Source organism: Citrus sinensis, chromosome 5 (assembly GCF_022201045.2).
Source record: "Citrus sinensis cultivar Valencia sweet orange chromosome 5, DVS_A1.0, whole genome shotgun sequence".
Taxonomy (NCBI): domain Eukaryota; kingdom Viridiplantae; phylum Streptophyta; class Magnoliopsida; order Sapindales; family Rutaceae; genus Citrus; species Citrus sinensis.
In genome coordinates this window covers 22,854,910-22,871,591 of record NC_068560.1, presented here as the reverse complement: position 1 = coordinate 22,871,591, position 16,682 = coordinate 22,854,910, and the positions used below count along the sequence as shown (strand labels likewise).

General features: G+C 34.3%; 1 protein-coding gene across 3 annotated transcripts; it reads left to right on the top strand.

The window, feature by feature from the left end:
- Positions 1–1,276: 1,276 nt before the first annotated feature.
- LOC102619962 (transcription termination factor MTERF2, chloroplastic-like) lies at positions 1,277–3,786 on the top strand. 3 transcript variants are annotated; one of them, XM_025096983.2, is made up of 3 exons: positions 1,277–1,435; positions 2,150–2,692; positions 3,488–3,786. In XM_025096983.2, the coding sequence occupies exons 1-3, from the start codon at positions 1,395–1,397 to the stop codon at positions 3,501–3,503; spliced, it is 600 nt and encodes a 199-aa protein (XP_024952751.2). In that variant the 5' UTR covers positions 1,277–1,394; the 3' UTR covers positions 3,504–3,786. The 3 variants fall into 3 exon arrangements, with proteins under 3 accessions (XP_024952751.2, XP_006471695.2, XP_006471694.2); XM_006471632.4 differs by having other exon boundaries at positions 1,278–1,435; positions 1,618–2,692; XM_006471631.4 differs by having other exon boundaries at positions 1,297–2,692.
- Positions 3,787–16,682: the final 12,896 nt, after the last annotated feature.

Here is a 16,682-nt window from a genome sequence, read left to right as displayed (position 1 = left end):
TATATCTCTTAAGTTTACTAACCATCTCTATAAATTAAAAAATATAAAATAGTTTGCTAATCATTTTTTTTATTAATCAAATTTTCTTATATAAAAAACAAAGACAAACCGTAAACAATTTTAATTAGTAATTTTCACCTCATCAAGTTTTAAGTTTCAAAATTTGAAATAACTAATTAGTTTTGTGTGTGTGTGTATAGGTTGGTATTAATTTAACTATTGACTTTACTATTAGTTCGATTTACGAAATTATTAGTTTCAACTCGAGAGTAAACTTACTTAGTTGTTAGGTTGAACTTGTAATACAATCGGACCTAACCCATAAAAAATTCTTTGAAAATCCTTTGTTTTATGATTCTTTTATAATTAAATGTTAAATTGTCTCTTCTCTCTAGGTCATCAAATTAAATCCACTGTTAAAATAAATTGACTTACTGATAAATGCTTTTTTTTTTTTAATTTTTTGAAACAATCTTTAATTACACTTTACTATGGTCAACGAAACTGGGGGACGATAGATGAGTTTGAAAAATATGTGGACCTTTTAGTGTTATGTGAATAAATAGTGGTAGCGCAATGATTTTTATGCTGTTCAAGTTCAACGACACATCGCAAAATGTTAATGGATGACGTACGGGTAATTTTTTAAAACCTCCCCTCACACTTAAACTTGTTACAAGTAGATGGTGAGAATTTATTTATTTATAAAAAATCTCTTACCGTCAGTTAATTTTAATATTGACCGTTAGTTGACTGTGCAAAGATAATATTACCCTCAATAATAATTTATAGACAGAAATAACTAAAAAAAATTAAAATTATTGGCTATTTTATTCTCTTTAAATTATTGATATTTTTTTAAAGTTCCTACAAAAAAGATAAAATTAAAAAATTAAAAAATTCTCTTTAAATTATTAATATTTTCTTAAAGTTCCTATAAAAAAGATAAAATTAAAAACTTAAAAATGAAATAGTTATAATCTTTACCTATGATATTATAAATCTTTGGAATTGACAAAGATAAAATTATCAAAAAATAGAGTTTGTGCTTTTCGCACCAATAATTTTAGTTTTTTTTAGTTATTTTCGTCTATAAATTATTATTAAGGGTAATATTATTTTTGCACAGTCAACTAACGATCAATGTTAAAGTTAATTAACGGTAGGAGATTTTTTACAAATAAATAAATTCTCACCATCTACTTCCAACGAGCCTAAACTCAGGTTTTTAAAAATTAGCCGATTACATACTTTAACTTTGAGAAAAAAGTAAAAAATGAAAAACGATAAAAGTGAAATCAAACACAGTGCCTGCATCGCAGTGAAGGAGAACTGGGGGTGGCTGGCAAAAAGATAAACATCACGAATATGGTGGCTCACTATTTTGAGGGATAATGGCTCTATTCACGGCTTCATCGTGTTATTATTGCACAAGGTTTGCTTCTTTTGTTTCTGCAATAAGCTTTTATCATTCATAAATGTTTCTTTTTCCTCGGAGCATGCAAAGAACAATAGTTTCTCATAAAGATTTTGGTCTCACAAACTCAAAGACCCATCTGGGTTTTGTTCAAAACTTAGTTTTTATTGTTAGGTTGATTTCTTCATCTTTGCCTTCAGAGAATAGATCAGTAGAAACTAAAGAAAATGGACAAAAACTGTCCTCTATGGTCTCCTATTTCATGAACTCATGTGGGTTGTCAGCAAAATCTGCTTTAGCTGCTTCTAAGAAAGTCAGTATCAAGAACACAGAAGGAGCGGACTCGGTGCTTAGGCTTCTCGGGAACCATGGTTTCACTAATTTGCAAATCTCTAAAGTTGTGAGAGTATGCCCCCAAATCATTGCACTTAATTGTGAAAGGAATCTTTTGCCCAAGATTGAGTTTTTCGGTTCTATTGGAGTTTTGAGTGACGACCTTCCAAAGCTGATATCATCCACCCCACATCTGTTAGCTGTGAGTTTGAAGAATCGTCTTAGTCCGAATTACAATTTCCTCAAGAATATAGTTTTTCTCGATGAAGTTGTTGTTAGAGTGATGAAGCGCATGAAATGGGCATTCCTACGCGATTTAAGTAGTAATTTAGCACCAAATATTGCATTTTTGAGAGAGATTGGTGTACCTGCATCTAACATTTCCAATTTTGTAATTAGTAATCCATGTGGAGCATCCATTATACCTTCTAAGTTCTGCGAGATTGTCAATAAGGTCAAGACAATGGGATTTAACCCCTTGCGGAGAATGTTTCTTAAAGCTATCGAAGTGATTAGTCAAATGACAAAATTGAACTGGGAATCCAAGATTGAGGTTTATTGGAGGTGGGGTTGGTCCAAAGATGAGACTCTTAATGCATTTAGAAGGCATCCTTACTGTATGCGAATATCTGAGGAAAAGATTACAAAAACTATGGACTTCTTTGTTAACAAAATGGGTTGGTTATCACAAGATATTGCAAAAAGACCAGAAATTCTCTTATATAGCCTAGAGAAAAGGATTGTTCCTAGGTGTTCTGTTGTTCAAGTTCTGCTATCCAGGGGATTGATCAAGAAGGATTTATGTCCATGCTCTCTCTTAGTACTTGGGGAGACACAATTTAAGAAGAGCTATGTAACTAAATTTCAGGTGAAAGTTCCTCAGTTATTGAATTTGTATGAAGAAGAAATGAATCTTCTGGATGTAAGACCTGGGTTTGAGAGGTATGTGGAATAAAGCAACATAATTGCTTATCTTTAGTTCAACGTGTAATGTTCTCTTTCTTTGGGAGTTCATAGTTTTGTCATTTTTTATTTATTGGGTGTTACATTTGTATTGTTTTGTGGAAGAACAAATGATTTGGTATCATGACTTTGTCAAACATTATTCTGTAACATGGATATGAGTCCAAATGATGAATTTAGTAGAATTTAACACGGAAAATGGGAATTTACTTGGAATGTCTCTATGCATGGACTTAATGGTTCTGTTTTTGCCTTGCTGTGGATAAATCTCTATTTATAAAAGTTTGATTGAAGGGCTTAAATATCATTAGCGTCTCTATTGGTTATTGTTAAAGCAATTGATACTGTATATCCTGAAAATCTATAATTTTGTTGATTTACATGAAATATGATTTATGATCTTAGATCAATGGAGTTTTCGCATGAGTTTGTTAATTTCTAATACATCAGAAGAGTGGTGTTGTATCCGCTGCGAGATAACCTTGTAACCAAATACTCAAATAGTCACCTTGGTTTTCTTTGAAGCACATTTTTCCATGTTTAGTTGCTTTTCATGAATGTGAATAAGAATCAATAAAAACTGAAGATCGGGAAAAAAAAGGAAAAATCATTTGTATTCCATCCTATTCACAACATCTAAGAAACAGAGTTAGGAATATGGTAGTGGTAATCAGACTTGAGTTTTGGTTCTTATAATAGATTTGTGTTCTTGGATGATTCTTTTTGTTTAGCTGAATTGGTAAATAATACTTTTCTTGTTTAATCGAACTGCAGAAGGATTGGATGTTAAGTCAACGGTGTCGCCGAAGACTGTTAGTTCATTATAGTTTAAGTTAGTGCTGCAGCTGTCAACTTCATGGATAGTGATATACTCTTGTTTAATAGGTATTCCTTGTTTAAGGAAGTTGCAGAAATTTTTTAAACATCATTTTGTTAGTTTACATTCTTGCTCTTGACCTTAAGCATTCTCAACTCCAGCTTCAGAGAAAAGAAGCTAAGAAAAGAAGCAAGAAATTCTAGTCTGTTTATAATCATTAACGTCGTTAAAAGCAATTTACAAATTCATTTTACAATCACATTGTCTTAGTGCTGAACCTGTGTGTGCATCTTCAGAAGTCTATTTGCCTGTTTGGATTCTTTCTTTCAGGGGGAACAAATTTTCTTATTGGTTTCACTTTTAGAATCCAAATGCTGATGCATCATATCATATGGATCAAATTTATCATTAATATTGACTGATCATAGATGTTTATGCGATATCAGCATCCTGTATAGCTGGTAAAGCTTTTAATGTGCGATTTTTGGTTGCCTCTCTGGACATCTTGGTTAGTCTCGAACCTTCTTCCTTTAAACTTTCTAACTTGAAGAATTTTATTTAACTTCACATGAGAATGCCACCTTATGTTCTTTTTTCCTTTGAAGAAGACAAGGATGATATGTGTTGTTTCTAGCATATACTGAGTAAGGAACCACCCATCATAGTTAATTTACAAAACAAATTAAATTAGTGGCCGTAAAACCTGCTCACCGTTTCCCTCCATTGTTTAAGAGGATAAGTGACTAAGTGTGGTAGATCATTTGAGAAGATTTTCTTTCAAACAAGCAGGGCGGAAAGTCATTTGTTGATTTGTCAAGAATTCAAAACCAGGGTAGTTAAAAGTGGTTGATTGCTTCCAATTACATGAGAAGATTATGAACCCTGTTGGATTCTGGTTACTGCTTGTTTGGCAGTGTAAACTTCAATGGATAAAAGTTAACCTGTATTTGAGTGTAAAAATGTAACTAGTAGAAAAGTTGAAATAAAACTACATAATAAATCGCGTATATATTCTGTGTTTCTTTGACGATTTCTATGTATCTACAGTTTCAATTGTTGTCCTAGGACCATAAGTTCTTAATATCTTATCTAATAAAATATCACAACTAAATTTGTATTTTTAGCAAATTCGTAATATATTATATAAATAGTAAGATAGAATTATATAAGAGTTTTCAAAAAAGTATTGTTGAGGAAGAAATGAGAGGCCAGTAAGAAATTGCCACGTGTCAATGGTGCTTAACGATGAGAAAGTCTCATAGAGGAGGTTGGCTTATACCCACTACACAAAGGATTGAAGGAGAATGCAGATTTCGTCATGGTTCGAGCATAGAGGGCTGAAGAAAATATCCAAAAATATCAGGCACCTATGGTGCCACTGTTGCTAGAAAAAGCGATTGATTCCTTGATTGAGAATGAGGAATCAAAAGAGAAATACCTAGTCGGAAAAGAGGAAGCAGCAAGCTCCTACACCTACAAAAAGCCAAAAACAGGTCATTAAAACTGTTGGGACCATTTGCCCTCACTTGGCACGCTAGCGATTACAGGGACAGCCCCTGTAGAGGCATGCTGAACCACTCGGCAGAGTCGAATACCTTTATGTATGGAAAATTTATAAAATAATAAAATAACTCTCTCTCCAAGCGTGCTCCAAAAGGGCATGAAAGCCCACAAATGCCAAAGGATAGGAGTGTCTTTTTCAGAGAGACAAAAGGACCAATACAAGTGAGCCTGGTAGCATGGTGGCCAAAAGCCCAGGGCATGCTATGTAAAGACACTCATGTTTTATTTTTCTTACTCATTCGAAACATACGCAATACAAGGTAGAGGCACTTCTTCAACCTCTACCCACCATTGTTGATAGTTTGCAAGTTTTCAACTTAAAAAATAACCCAAAAACTAATTTCAGTGTCGGAGTGTGGTTGCTAGCCACTACTAGCTCCACCTCTAACCTCTTTTCTCCATTTTACAAGTTAAGCAAGGTATCAAAGTCACCTCAATCCAGATCTAAGCCTCTCACCACGATTTCACCTCTTCCATTTCTTTCTCAAGTCCCATGAAAGGTCAAAAATAATCAATATACCTCGATTACATGAGGCAGACCCTCACCTTTTTTTTTTTTAGTTTTAATCGCGAGGTATCCTGGGAAGGGCCCCAACTGTGGGATGCACTTTTAAACCCGTACCACAATTTAGGCAGCCCCTCACCTTAATACATATTTATTGTGTTTAGGTAGGTTTTTGTCCCTATTTCCTTCATCTCGAAATCTAGCTAGTTAAAGCAAGTAATATGTTATTAATTTAGTCTTTTGGCCTAAGTGAGATCGCTAAAAACTATTATATAAGAAAAATTATTAATTTACTGAATATTAAAGTATAAAGACTTTACTGTGTACTGTTTAGATTACTCACTGAATCTTTGAAAGAAGTCAATGCTTCAAGTCCGCCTACAAATCTGGTCTTTTGAGTTAGAGAGGGGCAAGGGGTTCATGAATATTGTGATTTGAAAGTCGTTATATCTAACTACACCATGAGTTTGATAAACAGAAAGCTATTCACAGTCACCCCACCAGTTATTTTTCTAAGTGAAAGAACACATATTCAAACTCCTACTTACGTATCCGAGAAAGTTACGAGTTAGTGTTTGTAGTTTTGTTGGCTAAACCCGATTTCGTGCAGCGTTTTCGACGTTGTTGATATTGGATGATTGCACTCTTGACCTTCATGGGCAAAGGAAGGGACGCAGTGTTTATCATTTATCTTGAAAATCTGACCACTTCATGATTGATAAACGAAAGCTTTATGCCGGTCAATCAACGACCTTAATTTTCTAAGTGAAAGAACTGACATCCAAGCTGCTACTTAACCATGTGCCTGGAAAAAATTCCACAATAATAATATTCGTGTAAAACTAAAATTTTTTTTTGACTAAATAACCATGACATAGAAGGAACATGATCCTCTCCTAATCTGAGCACTACTGAGTTTTTAAGGATCTTTTGCCATGTGTCTTTTAGTAGTAGTGTATAGGTAAGATTTAACTTCTTTTACTTTTTTATTTATTAACAACCAATCAATGATTGAGTTATTTGCTCAGGACAGATTAATTTATTTGCTCAGGACATGATCAGATCAGGAGATAATCCTGATCCGACATAGAGACCCAATAAATATTAAAATAAGAAAGTGGGTGGACACTTGTATCCTAAGGTTTGAAAAAATAATCACAAATATTCCCAAATTTTTACATTTTAATAAAAGGATGCTAGGATTTTCTTTTGGCCATAATATCCTTTACCTCTATTAACAAAAAATTTTAACGGTAATATTTTATAATAATGGAAATATAATATTAAAATAAATGTATTAATATTTTAATATTTTACAATCTATTAGACATGTTTTTTTATATAATACATAGAACCATAATATTAAAATAAATATGTTAGGATTTGAATTATTTTGTATATTATGTAAAATAATTATTTTAATATTACTAATATTTGATATATCTTATTAATTGTAAAATCTATTTAACACAAAGACTTACTTAAAATCTTCATAATAAATGCAAATATATTATTAAAATAAATATAGTAATTTACACATTTGAAATTACTTAAATTATTAAAAATATTTTAATTTTATTAGTCTCTAGACAGATTATACTATTTGTATTATAGTTGTATATATAAATAAAATTTAAAGTTAATTTATTACTTATTAGCTACTATATTCAAAGGATATTATAATAAAAAAAAATTATTCGTGTCCTTTTTTAAAAACTTTGGGGTTTGCATGACTATTTCTCCAAATTTTGCTTAGATTAGTTAAATACAATGAAGTTTTAGTTGATTAAATGTATATCCATTAAATTGTATATGCACTCTATAAATTATTAATTTATCAATTAATTAATACCTCCTTAAACTAATAAATTTTTTTATGGTTTTTACATTATTAATTTATAGAGATTTTACCACGTATTCTAATTAATATGCTAATGAGATATATTTATTAAACACAGCTAAAAACCTGCCGTAACAGATTAGAATTCTGTCCTTGTTTTTTCCTTCTCCTTACTTCTCCTTGATCTTTATAACCTAGTTAAAAAACAATGTTAATTGATTGTACGTACGGTGAAAAAATAAATATAAAACTCAAAATTTAACCATCGAAGAGATATGTCGAGCTCGCATATTAAACTTAAAAATCTATTCTCAAACCCGAGGGTGTCACCATTGATGAGCTGCAAGAAGGTGGATGCAACATCCATTTAACAAAAACAAAGTAAAGTAAAACGAAGTATTAAAATAATTCACACATGTATAATTGCACTGGGTATTAACAATTCTATTTATTATCTTATGTGTACAAGGCTGAAAGTTTCTACAAAAAAGAATTAAAAATGACTTGTTGGTACAAATATTTCAATCACGATCATTTCAAAAGAGTCACTTAGGCAGTGTTTACTTTCTGAAGTGGGAGTGTGGAGTGTGGATTCCTCTCACTCCAGTGTTTACTTACCTTAAAAAAAGGGGGAGTGGGAGTGGGAATTCGTGGGTCCCACTCAATTTTGGAGTGGGGAGTGGGATTCCCACTCCCATGGGGAGAGGTGGGAGTGGAAATCCACTCCCCCTTCTTCCCATTTTATCCTTATAAAAATAAATAAATAAATAAATAGTATTTAATAAAATAAATAAATAATATTTAATAAAATAAATAAATAATATCATATTTAATCAAATAAATAATATCATATTTATTAAAAATAATAATTATATCATATTTATTTTATTAAATTTAATAAAATAAAAATAAATAAATATTATATTTAAATTAATAATATTAAACATTAATTTTAATAAATATTAATTATTTATTTAAATAATAATAATAAATATTTTATTCTAAAAAAATATTAATTTTGTACTATATTATCAATAATAATATTTCATTTGTGTTGCTATTATTAATAATTTTTATTCACATAATTTAAATTAAAATTAATAAAAAAATTATGATTTACATAATTAAGAATATTAGTAATTATTATTAATTTATAAATATAATTAAAATATTTATTTTATTTTCCAAATATATTTTTTATTAATTTTTTAATTACAAATTATAATTCTGTACATAAGGATAAAATTGTAATTTAAAATAATTTACTCCCAATCCAAGACAAAGTAAACAAATAATTGGGATTCTGATTGACAATCCATACTTTCATTTAGTCTAAGTAAACACCCTATTCTCACTCCCACTCCACACTCCTAATCCAAGGATTCCCACTCCTCAGGATTCCCACTCCAATCCAAAAAGTAAACGCAGCATTAATTTCTTTGAAATGAAGTTCTTATCTATCTAATAAGAGAGATGTTTGGTAGCCATGTTATGGTATGAGCTGAACCTACGACATTGATCAAACCAAAAAGGGCAGCAGCAATTTTTCTTTCAACATTTGACCGTTTGAATAAAAAAGGGGGAACGCCAAGTTAGAATTTGGAGCTGCCTCAACTTATCATCCACTTGTGGGGGGCGGCGAAGAAGGACGATAAAGCTTTATTTGGCAAGGAGAGGATTTTTATGGGTGGAGTGTAATTCCCATGCCTAGCGGTTGTTTACCTCTTTACTTTTCCAATACTAAAGACGAGCAAAAAGTATTGGGAAGCAGAGCACGTGCGTTGAATTCTTGAATCTTCGTTTATTCCTGATTTTGACTCTCATGCTACAGAGATACGGTCCCAATCGCATGTAAGGATATAAATTTGCTGACGGATTGAGTTGGGAGTATGGGAGTCGCTATCCTCAAGTAACATTATTTTGTTTTAAAAAATTTCAAAAAATTCAAGTTCCCAAACGGAAAAAAAAAGAAAAGAAAAACAAATCAGCTCCATATTACTGTTGCTCGATGATTATTAATTAAAAACACAACCTATTTTGTAACTCTCTAGTATACATATATAAAAAAAAAAATTCTCTTTTAAGAAAATTTATTTCATTTAAAAGAGAAGAGAGTGATATTTTGTTAAAGAGAGATTTGAATATCTTTTTAACTATAAGATTATAGTCTTAAATTCTAGCTTCCCTAAGGATGTGATGGGTTGTTGAGATGTATTGTCGGGATAGTTGGGGTACACCTATGTCACTGGAAGCAGATCAATTGGATTTTTAATCCACTGGCACATAGTGGTTAAATAAATGCTGCAAAAGTTATTTAGGTTTTGTGATGTGGTTGGAGGACTTGGCTATGTTGCAACTATGGTATCGTGCCATAGTTACAACTAGTCATTGGATCCACTTGGATCCATTGTTGCATCCCTCATCCAATGGTTGGTTGCAACTGTGCCACGGTACCACAGTTGCAACATAACCAGACCCGTAGTTGGAACTGTCCATAATGATTAGATAACTACCCGAGTCCTTAATGGTTCGAAAACTAACCATGATGAGAGATATTACAATGGTAGCTATTTAGGTATTTACATCAATGAGGGAGTTACTCCAAAAGTGAAGCTGAAAGAGCTAAGGTAGCCAAACGGGCAGCTAGGAGGCAGGCCAAGGTACAACTAGGAGCCGAAGGAGGTAGGCCAAGGGGCAGCTGCAAACCAAAGTGGTAGGGGGGGTAAGAAACACTTAAGATAACTAGATGAATAGTTTTTGGGGGAGAGGGAGAAATTGTAAGCTCGCTAACCTCTGAGAATCACTGTACTTTCATTGTAAAATCTTTGGTGATTAATATACTCTGCATGTGTGTGTTTGTCCCCATGGATATAGGTCTAACGAAATCAAACCACGTAAATATTATGTGTTATTCTATTTACTCTCTTTCTATTCTTATTGTTTACTACTGTGTGAGACTTTTCTTAATATTTCATTGTTCGCTCCGCGACCGAGTTGATTTGGAGTACCTGACTGTGCCAGAGAACAATTGGATTGCTCAAGGAGCTATTCTAGCCAATTAATTTGGTTTTGATTTTAACATTAAAAATAATATAATTGTATAGAATGAAGTTTTTTTTTTCTCTTGATAAATAATTAAATTGTGTGAGATAATTGTAAAATATAAAAAAAAGGATTGTTTTGGTATTTAAAAGAATGGTAGAATAAAAATCAATTCTTAAAATTTATTAAATAATTGCAGAGAATAAAATAGTTTCTAAAATAAAATTCGAGTGTAAATAATTTCATCCTACGATTATTTTTGGCGTACGTCTTAATGTTGCATTGGTGTTAATATATCTGTTGGAATTATGAAGCTCAAATTTGATCTCTGGGATATGTATGACACGTCGTCTATTTGTCAGCAAAGATAAACGACATGTCATGCATTGGAGTTCAGAACAGCTGAATGATACAAATGATATGTCGGCTAGATTCGTTAGTAATGCACGTGATGCGTCACATGTTTCACTAACTCAAACGACAGCCATCTCTGCGTTTTAATCAATAGATTACGTGAACGTTTGACAAGTGTCCCTAAGCAAATTCAAGAAGTTGTTTTTTTCGTTAGATCACGCGGGAAGCAGCTGGAGGTCTTCTTGGCCGGAAACCCAGGAGCGTGAACTGACTTCTTGGGGTTCTTTCGGATTGGTCACAATGGAGTATAAAAGGCCATAGGATCTATAGTTAAGGGTATCTGTTCATTTACATGTATTCTCCATCTTTGTAACTTGTTCTCTGAAATCAGTAAAATGGTTGCTTCGTTTTCCACAGTGGATGTAGGCAAGAAATTGGCTGAACCACTATAATCCTTGGTGCAAAGTGTGTGATCTGATTTTCTTTGATTGTGTGATTGATTTCCAGTGGTTATTCTTGTTTCTTGTCAAAACTTAGTTTAGTGATTAATTCCAGAACAAAGATCAAGTTTCATAGAGTGGGTCTTGGGGGTTTCAAATTGGTCTTGGTGATTGGTTTGGATTCAACAAATTAGTGTCAGAGCCTATCTCTGGTTTCTTGGTCTCTGTAATGGCGTCAACTAAACTTGAAGTGGAGAAGTTCACATGCGAAAATGATTTCCACCTATGGAGGCTCAAGATGAGAGCCTTACTGGTGCATCAGAGGTTGGATGTTGCACTTGATGATGAGTCATCATCCAAGAAGCCAATGAAAGGAACTGAAGAAGAATTATCTGAGGTACTTGATAGGGCACACAATGCAATAATTCTAAGTCTTGGGGATGGTGTACTCAGAGAGGTGGGTGGGGAAAAAACAGCAGCAGGACTATGGAAGAAGCTTGAAGACTTATACACAAAGAAGTCAATGGCTAAAAGACTAGCCACCAAGAAGAAGCTTTATACCTTGCAGATGGGAGAAGGATCATCAATTACTGATCACATTGATGCTTTCAACAAGATCATCTTGGATCTTGAAGACATCAATGTGAAAATTGATGATGAAGACAAAGCCATGATCCTGCTCTGCTCTCTACTGAGTTCCTATGAGAATCTAGTGGATACATTGATGTATGGGAGACAGACTCTCGCTATGGGAGATGTAAAGGAAGCTCTGAGTTCCAAGGCTGCAATCAAGAAAGAAACCAGGGATGGAGAATGACTGACAGCAAGAGGAAGAACTGAAAATAGAGAGACAAGTAAGAACAAGAAGAAGAGATCTAAATCCAGGCCAAAGAACTTGAAATGTTTTCACTGTCATAAGGAGGGCCATTTTAAGAAAGATTGCCCTGAATTTAAAAACAAGAAAAATAATACAAAGGATAAGAGTGGAGATGTTGCTGTTGCATCAGAATTTGAGGAATCTGATGGCTATGACTCAGCTGGAGTTCTAATAGCAACTGATGCTCAAACAAAAGGTAATTGGGTTTTAGATTCTAGTTGTTCCTTCCACATGTGCCCTAATAAAATTTTATTCACAAACTATGAGACTTGTGATGGTGGGATAGTAGTAATGGGTAATGATTCAAGCTGTAGAGTGGTTGGTAGAGGTTTAATTAGGTTGAAAATGTTTGATGGCATGATTAGGGAATTAAGGGATGTCAGACATGTGCCTGATCTCAAAAGAAATCTTATCTCCCTAGGAATGCTGGATAAAATAGGATGCCTAGTTAAACTTGAGTCAGTCACTTTAAAAGTCTTGAAACGGTCAATGGTTGTGATGAAAGGGAACATGAGCAATGGTCTGTATGTGTTACAGGGATCAGCTGTCACAGGGGATGTTGCTGTGTCAAACCAGAAAATAAATAAAACCATGCTGTGACATATGAGGTTAGGCCACATGAGTGAAATGGGCTTAGTTGAACTATCAAAACAGGGGGTCTTAGGAGTAGATAAGATAGAGCTTTTGAAATTCTGTGAAGATTGTGTCCTAGGAAAATCTTCAAGAGTGAAATTTAGTACTAGTATCCATAATTCAAAGGGGACTCTAGACTACATTTATGCTGATCTGTGGGGGCCTGCACAGACAGCTTCTCTAGGTGGGGCTAGGTATTTCTTATCTCTTATTGATGATTTCTCAAGAATGGTTTGGGTGTTTAGTTTGAAGAGCAAAGACAAAGTGTTTGATCAGTTTAAGAACTGGAAAATATTAGTTGAAACACAGACTAATAGAAAGGTGAGAAGACTGAGAACAGATAATGGGTTAGAGTTCTGCAATAAGGACTTTGATGATTTCTGTACAAAACATGGCATGGTTAGACACAAAACAGTAAGACACACACCACAGCAAAATGGATTAGCTGAAAGAATGAACAGGACCTTAATAGATAAAGTTAGGTGTATGCTGATCCACTCTAAGCTACCCATGAGTCTATGGGCTGAAGCTCTAGATACTGCTTGCTTCATAGTTAACAAGAGTCCCTCTTCTGGAATCAATTTCAGAACCCCATATGAGCTCTGGTCTGGCAAACCAGCGGACTATTCTCATTTGAGAATATTTGGCTGCCCAGCCTATGCTCATGTCAAACAAGGGAAGTTAGAGCCCAAGGCCTTCAAGTGTGTGTTCTTAGGATATCCTGCTGGTGTGAAGGGTTACAAGCTGTGATGTATAGACATGGAACCACCAAGGGCAATAATCAGCAGGGATGTGGTGTTTAATGAACATGAAATGCTTCAAAACTCAGCTATTGAAAATCAAACCATTGAGAGAGAGTCAGGTTGTGACAAGAAGAGTTTTCTTGAGGTGGAGCTTCCAAGCTCTAGCACAGAAGCTGATAAAAAGATAAGGCCTGAGAATGCACCTGGAATAGATTTGCCTGAACAAGAAGATGAATCAGAAGGTGATGATAACCTCAGAAATTATCAGCTGGTGAGAGATAGAAAGAAAAGAGAATCAAAGCCACCTAAGAGGTATGCATATGCAGACTTGATTGCATTTGCACTATCAGCAGCACAGGGAATAGAAGAAGATGAACCAAAGACTTATACTGAAGCTGTCAGTAGTAAGGACTCAAAAAAATGGGTTGTAGCTATGGATGAAGAAATGAGATCACTGATCAAGAACCATACATGGGATCTGATTCCAAAACCAGAAAAGAAGAAAGTAGTTGGCTGCAAGTGGATCTATAAGATCAAAGAAGACATACCAGGAGTTGAACCACTTAGATACAAAGCCAGGTTGGTTGCCAAAGGCTTTACACAAAAGGAGGGGATTGATTTTAATGAGGTTTTTTCCTCAGTGGTGAGACACTATTTCTTGAGGATCTTGTTAGCACTGGTTGTAGTAAATGACATGCACCTGGAATAGATGGATGTCAAGACTGCATTCCTTCATGGTGAATTGGAAGAAATGATTGTAATGGCACAACCAAGAGGATATGAGGATCCAGCTAAGGCTGATTATGTGTGTCATTTGAGAAAGTCTCTATATGGATTAAAGCAATCCCCGAGACAATGGTACTTGAGATTTGATAAATTCATGACTGAGAATAGTTTTCAAAGATGCTCTTATGATTGCTGTGTATACCACAAAGATTTGAGAGATGGAGGTAAGATCTATATGTTGTTATATGTTGATGACATGCTTATAGCATGTAATTACATGGATCAGATAGATGAGCCGAAGAAGCAGTTAAAGAATACATTTGAGATAAAGGATCTTGGAGCAGCCAAGAAGATTCTTGGAGTAGAGTTGCTAAGAGATAGTAAGAAAGGGATACTAAAGCTGTCACAGCACTGCTATATAAAGAAAGTACTTGAGAGATTTGAAATGGTGGACTCAAAACCAATTCAAACTCCACTGTCAGCTCATTTCAGGTTGTCTTGTAACCAGTGTCCAAGGACTGAAGATGAAAAAGCTGAGATGAGCACAACTCCATACTTAAGTGCTGTGGGATGCTTAATGTATGCCATGGTTCTAACAAGGCCAAATATCTCTCATGCAGTAAGTGTAGTTTCCAAGTATATGGCTAATCCTGGAAAGGAGCACTGGAGAGCTGTAAAATGGATCTTAAGATATCTCAGTGGGACTGCTGATTATGGCCTCATCTATGGTGCAAAAAGAGGTACAGAAGTTGATGTTGAAGGGTATGTGGATGCTGACTATGCAGGGGATCTGGATAAAAGGAGGTCTCTGACATGCTATTTGTTCACACTCAGTGGCTGCACCATAAACTGGAAAGCTTCATTACAAAGTATTGTTGCTCTGTCAACAACAGAAGCTGAGTACACTGCAGCTGCAGAAGCCTTTAAGGAGACAATATGGCTCAGAGGAATGGTTACAGAATTGGGATTTGAACAAAGATAGGTGGCTGTTCACTGTGATAGTCAAAGTGCAATTTGTCTAAACAAGAACCAGGCGCATCACGAAAAGACAAAGCACATTGACATTAAACTGCACTTTGTCAGGCTGGAGGTGTCTAAAGGTGTGGTGAAGCTGTTAAAGGTTCACACTGATGATAACCTTGCTGATATGTTGACAAAGGCTGTACCAGTAGCCAAGCTGGAGTTTTGCATGAACTCAGCTGGGATCTGCAGGCTATAAAACTGCAGGGATACAGTGGAAGGCAGAAGCAAAAGGGTAACTGATTTGAGTTCAAGGTGGAGAGTGTCGGAATTATAAAGCTTAAATTTGATCTCTGGGATATGTATGACACGTCGTCTATTTGTCAGTAAAGATAAACGACATGTCATGCATTGGAGTTCAGAACAGCTGAATGATACAAATGATATGTCGGCTAGATTCGTTAGTAATGCACGTGATGCGTCACATGTTTCACTAACTCAAACGACAGCCATCTCTGCGTTTTAATCAATAGATTACGTGAACGTTTGACAAGTGTCCCTAAGCAAATTCAAGAAGTTGTTTTTTTCGTTAGATCACGCGGGAAACAGTTGGAGGTCTTCTTGGCTGGAAACCCAGGAGCGTGAACTGACTTCTTGGGGTTCTTTCGGATTGGTCACAATGGAGTATAAAAGGCCATAGGATCTATAGTTAAGGGTATCTGTTCATTTACATGTATTCTCCATCTTTGTAACTTGTTCTGTGAAATCAGTAAAAGGGTTGCTTCGTTTTCCACAGTGGATGTAGGCAAGAAATTGGCCGAACCACTATAATTGATGGGTGTCGAAGCCAACAAAAATAAATTTCTACTCTAAATAAATTGTGTATAGTGATTGAGCAGGGTCGTGTCCACAGAGATCGGTAATTATTTAAATCCTTTTGAAACGTAAAACGTAAAATGGGAGAATTGTTGACAATAATAAAAATCAAATTAAAATAACAAGAATGCAAATTAAAGTTGTAATTCAAATTGGAGAAAGCTCTGGTTGAAGGAATTAACTCAGCTTGATTCGACTACTGATCATTGATTCAAATATATATTATTATTACTTATGAATAGACCGATTATAGCTACTGAGACCCTCTAATAGCCAATCTCTCCTTAACTAGTCGATAACCAAGGTACGACCGTTGGTTATTACCCTAATCAATAGACAACCCTAGATACGATCATAGGGTTTAATCAATTGACAGCCTGAAAAACCAAAGAGACCCAAATCCTAATCAACACATATGATGATTTATTTAAATTAGATTGTTTATTCTCACAACACAACTCTCTGCTATGTTATTCGTCACAAACATTAAATTCTTCATACGATGAATCCTTTAATTGACAATAGATTAAGTTGATAATTAAATAGTGGCCAATTACCTAATTAACAAACATAATCATGAAAATAATTCAGAG

Bases quoted from the DNA above. Each gene is read 5' to 3' on its own strand.
- LOC102619962 (XM_006471631.4), top strand. From the start codon at position 1,479: ATGTTTCTTTTTCCTCGGAGCATGCAAAGAACAATAGTTTCTCATAAA.